The sequence below is a fragment of the Seriola lalandi genome, unplaced genomic scaffold, assembly GCF_002814215.2.
Source record: "Seriola lalandi dorsalis isolate HSWRI2012SDOR001 ecotype SW California unplaced genomic scaffold, Sedor1 jcf7180002054393, whole genome shotgun sequence".
Taxonomy (NCBI): domain Eukaryota; kingdom Metazoa; phylum Chordata; class Actinopteri; order Carangiformes; family Carangidae; genus Seriola; species Seriola lalandi.
This window is the reverse complement of record NW_019524946.1, coordinates 87,273-91,188: the sequence shown is the minus strand read 5'-3', so window position 1 is coordinate 91,188 and position 3,916 is coordinate 87,273. Positions and strand designations below refer to the sequence as shown.

The 3,916-nt window shown below is 40.6% G+C and overlaps 1 protein-coding gene across 2 annotated transcripts in view; it reads left to right on the top strand.

Annotated features, from left to right (window-relative positions):
* The window catches only part of mtss1 (MTSS I-BAR domain containing 1), a 63,935-nt gene that overhangs the window by 16,528 nt on the left and 43,491 nt on the right, over positions 1-3,916 (top strand). For both annotated transcript variants that reach the window (XM_087174906.1, XM_023409472.2), the window contains exon 2: positions 567-628. In XM_087174906.1, the coding sequence (XP_087031032.1) occupies positions 567-628 (62 nt within the window). The remainder of the gene's footprint in view (positions 1-566; positions 629-3,916) is intronic.

Genomic DNA, 3,916 nt, shown 5'->3' with positions numbered 1-3,916 from the left:
ATATAATTATTGACTTGTGTCTTTCTGTCAAAATACTTCACTTGTTACTTTTCTTTCATACCCAGCTGCTTCTTTTTACTGCACGAGTCTTGATGTTTTCTTTTCTTCCTGCACTGTGATTTTTAATTAAGATCTTCACTGGTTTCATATTGCAGCTCTAATGATCTGTCAAAACGCCAATGGGATATTCTTATAAATATCATTTTCCTTTTGTGTGTTGACACACTATTTGGAGGATTCTTCGTGCTGCTACCTCTATCTGTAATTTCGAATAAAGCAATAAGCATTAAGATAGCATGGTTAAGCAAATGAGATCAAATATATCTCGAATATACTTCCATTTTCACAAAGTGTTCATGTTGGGTGTGTACACTCCAGTCCTGGTTTAATACTAATACTTTAATAATAGTTAAGGTTAAAAGCTCTTCAGGATTACTGGTATGAAATACATATTGTTAAAGCCTCAAGGCGAACATCGCTGTTAAAGTCTGTGAATCCTCTTGTGGTCACTTGAACGATGCTGTTGGAGGTTTAATGTCGTTGGTGTTTCTCTGTGTTTGCTGCAGGCCAGTTATCCTACATGGGAGGACTTTTTAACCAAAGGAGCCAAGCTACAATCACAGCTCAGGTAAGACTCACAGACATGCACATTTAAACGCAATCTGTTATTATTATTTCTCTAATTGACCTGACTACTCGCTGCTATGGCAGCAACATAATTAGTGATGCATTTTCACCTGTGGAGCAGCCACCAAACTCCTATAATAACCTATAGGACAAGTCTCTTACCTCTGAACACCAGAGCACAGATGTAGAGCAGCATAAAACCACTACGATGCTACGTCTGAATGCAAATAATCACAGTGTTACTTAGCATCCATGTCTTCTATGATATATTCTGCCATTTTTACATTTCTTTACTCAAGTCCTGGTCGGACCCGAGAGTAAAGTTTCACTTCCTCACATCTTTGTCACCTTCTTCACCCCTGATGAGTTTGCACCCTCGTTTCTTTTCCTCCTTTATTCTCCACAGTGAAATTTACGCCGCTACGACACTCACCTCCCACTGGAATGAATGTTGTGGATGTCGATGTATTTGGGGTCAAAGTTCAGTTTACTTGAAATCTCTGCACAAGCAGAAAATCACTGTGGCGTCTGCTAGAAAAGAACACAACCGATCTCTCTGTAGGAAACAATAGCTGGTCTATGCACAATAACAAACGTGTGAACTTGATGTGAAAGCCGTGTAAGGTCATGTTTAGACCGACAGTAGCACTGTGTGGAAAACACGGGGTTGTTCAGCAAAAAAAAGTTTAACCTGACTCAATCTTTGCCACAACACAAAGTGATGTCATCTTGCAAAATGCTTTGGTGGCCAATCTGATAAGAGCACGTGCACATTCCTGATGGATTATTTTGTCATGTGAATGCCGTTTCCTCTTCTAGCGTTTACCTCGTAATCTTTGCGATAGAAGTGAAGGCTGTTGGGAAAACATTTGACAACAGTTAAATCCTACGTCCTCTCACTGATACCTGAAACAACCAGCCCCCACCAGCACGGCCTCGTGCATTGTTTTAAAGAAGGGGTGTTTTTGGTCTGAATGTCCCCAAAGACCAAAGAATATCTCACTGCTTTTGATCCTCGTACGGAAACATAACATGTCCACAGAGTCAGAGTGTCTTTCTCTCGTGTGGCAGGTGGCAGCTCAGTCAGTCACAGTGTTGTTCACTGTGCAGTGAAGCAGAAGAAGAGTTACCAGAGTCTGGTTTACAACTAGTTTATCTGCCAAATACTTGGTCGGAGTCCTTCAGGGTTTCTCCAAGGAAACTGTTTAACCGAGGTGGTAAGAGAACCACATCCTCAACCTCAACTCGTATTAAGTTTAGTTAGACAGTGACAGTCTGAACAGTAGCCACGTTCATTAAATACATGGTATTTACTATGTGAAAGAGTGAATGCTCTTTTCTCCAAAGCTTCAGTAAAAGTGTATTTTGTATGATAACAGCAGAGTTGGTCTTTCTTTCCTTTGAAATAGCTCACCTTCATTTACAGCTCTGTGGAAAACCAGCGTCTTCTCTTGACTTGTCTTTTTACTGACTGTTGAATTAGGTTTGACCTGATTCATATCTCAGTTCTTTTAGTTTCATTCTGTATTTTTTAAGAGAAATGTTTGTATCTGTTAAAATAGCATTACTGCGAAACGGTGAGAAGTTTATCTTCAGTATCAAAACTCAGCATGTCATCTGCAGCTTTATCAAAACATTTTAAATGATAGCAGCTAGCAGCTAACATAACCCTGCAAAACATCCTTAGTAAACATTCTTATGTTTATGCATGTGTTCTGACGCTCTCTGTCACACACACACGCACAGTGACCCAGTAGCTGGCTCAGTGTAATAACAGTATAATGGCTGCGTTTCCCAGTAGGCCAGTTTACTTTGATAAGCATCACTCTGCCTGCTGCAGCCGGTCACAGACCATTATCCCTGCCCGTCAGCCAACTACACACACGCACACAGATGTAGGCACAAACAGGACATCCATGTTGTTCAAACCGCTCCAATTTTTAATGCTACTTAAAAGATCTGCTGCGGACACACAGCAGACACTGCACACATAAAGCTCTAATCCAGACTCTAAGTCCACAGTTGTGTTTGTTCTTTGAACCACCATAAAAACCAAAATGCCTTCTCAAATCTGAAACATGAAAACAAAGACGTTCAGGGGCTGTCTGTTTGTTAGGAAATTAATACTATATATATTTTGTGCTAACAAGCAGTTCAGTGAACATCACTGGGATTATTAGGCGGGATTTTGATTTTGAACCCAAGTTTTTACCGGATAACCTTTCATAGTTTAATGAAGTCTAAACTAGATTTGCTGCAGGAAACATTTAATTAGTTTATTGTTAAAGAGCTGCTGTGGCTCAGACTAAATCAAGTCTTCACATGATTCATATGGGTTCACAAATCTAACGGCTTTCGACAGAACCAAATCTAGACACAGCAGAAGTGGTTAAAATGACATAACTGTGGCTGAAAGGATGGAGTCATGAGTGCAGAGAGCCGCGCTGTGATTAGGATCTCGCACGACCCAACACAAATCTCATGGCTGTGATCTTTATTGTTGTCATGGGATGAAATCATCTGCAGTGCTGTGCAAAGTTTTTAGGTGCTACAAGGAAAGTGGAGGATGCTTTCAAAAATAAGGCCACGTGAAAAAAACAAAAACAAATCCCAAACAGGTAAACTGTGTCAGCGTGTCAAAACGAATTTCACTGTCAGGTGACATTAAACTGTGTATGTCTCTTAGACACTTAGACACCGTGTCAGTGAAGGGAACATCAGCACTTGCACAAACTCCTCATCTGCTATTGCATCTGTCGAGAGGACAGTACATCAACTCAACACAAAGTGCAGTGCAAACTGAAATCAAATCAGTATTTGCTGTGGCCCCTCTTTACCTTTACCAGTTCTCCTCAGTACAAATGCACAGAGGTTTTCAAGGTTCCTGTCAGGTAGTTTTGTTCTTGGAGAACCTGCCACAGTTCCTCTGTGGGTTTAGTCGGTCTCAGACTATGTTGACGCTGATAGGGTTTAGTGTTAAAACGCATCACTTTTGCTGCGTTTTCACCTTCTGTCTACTCTGGGTTTCACGAGCACCGAAAACGTTTAGAAATGCTACTGGCCCCGTTTTTACTTTGAAAACTGCGGGGTGCGTTGTCAGCTGGACGGGCATAAACGGAGGCCTTTGAAAACGATGACGTCACTCTTTGAGTCTTATCAGCCTCGACTACCACACGGATAATGAATTACAGTTACTGACTAGGGCTGTCCCAAACGATTATTTTTTAAACGATTAATCTAACGATTATTTTTTTATTAACCTAACAGTAATTTTATTGCAATTATTTTC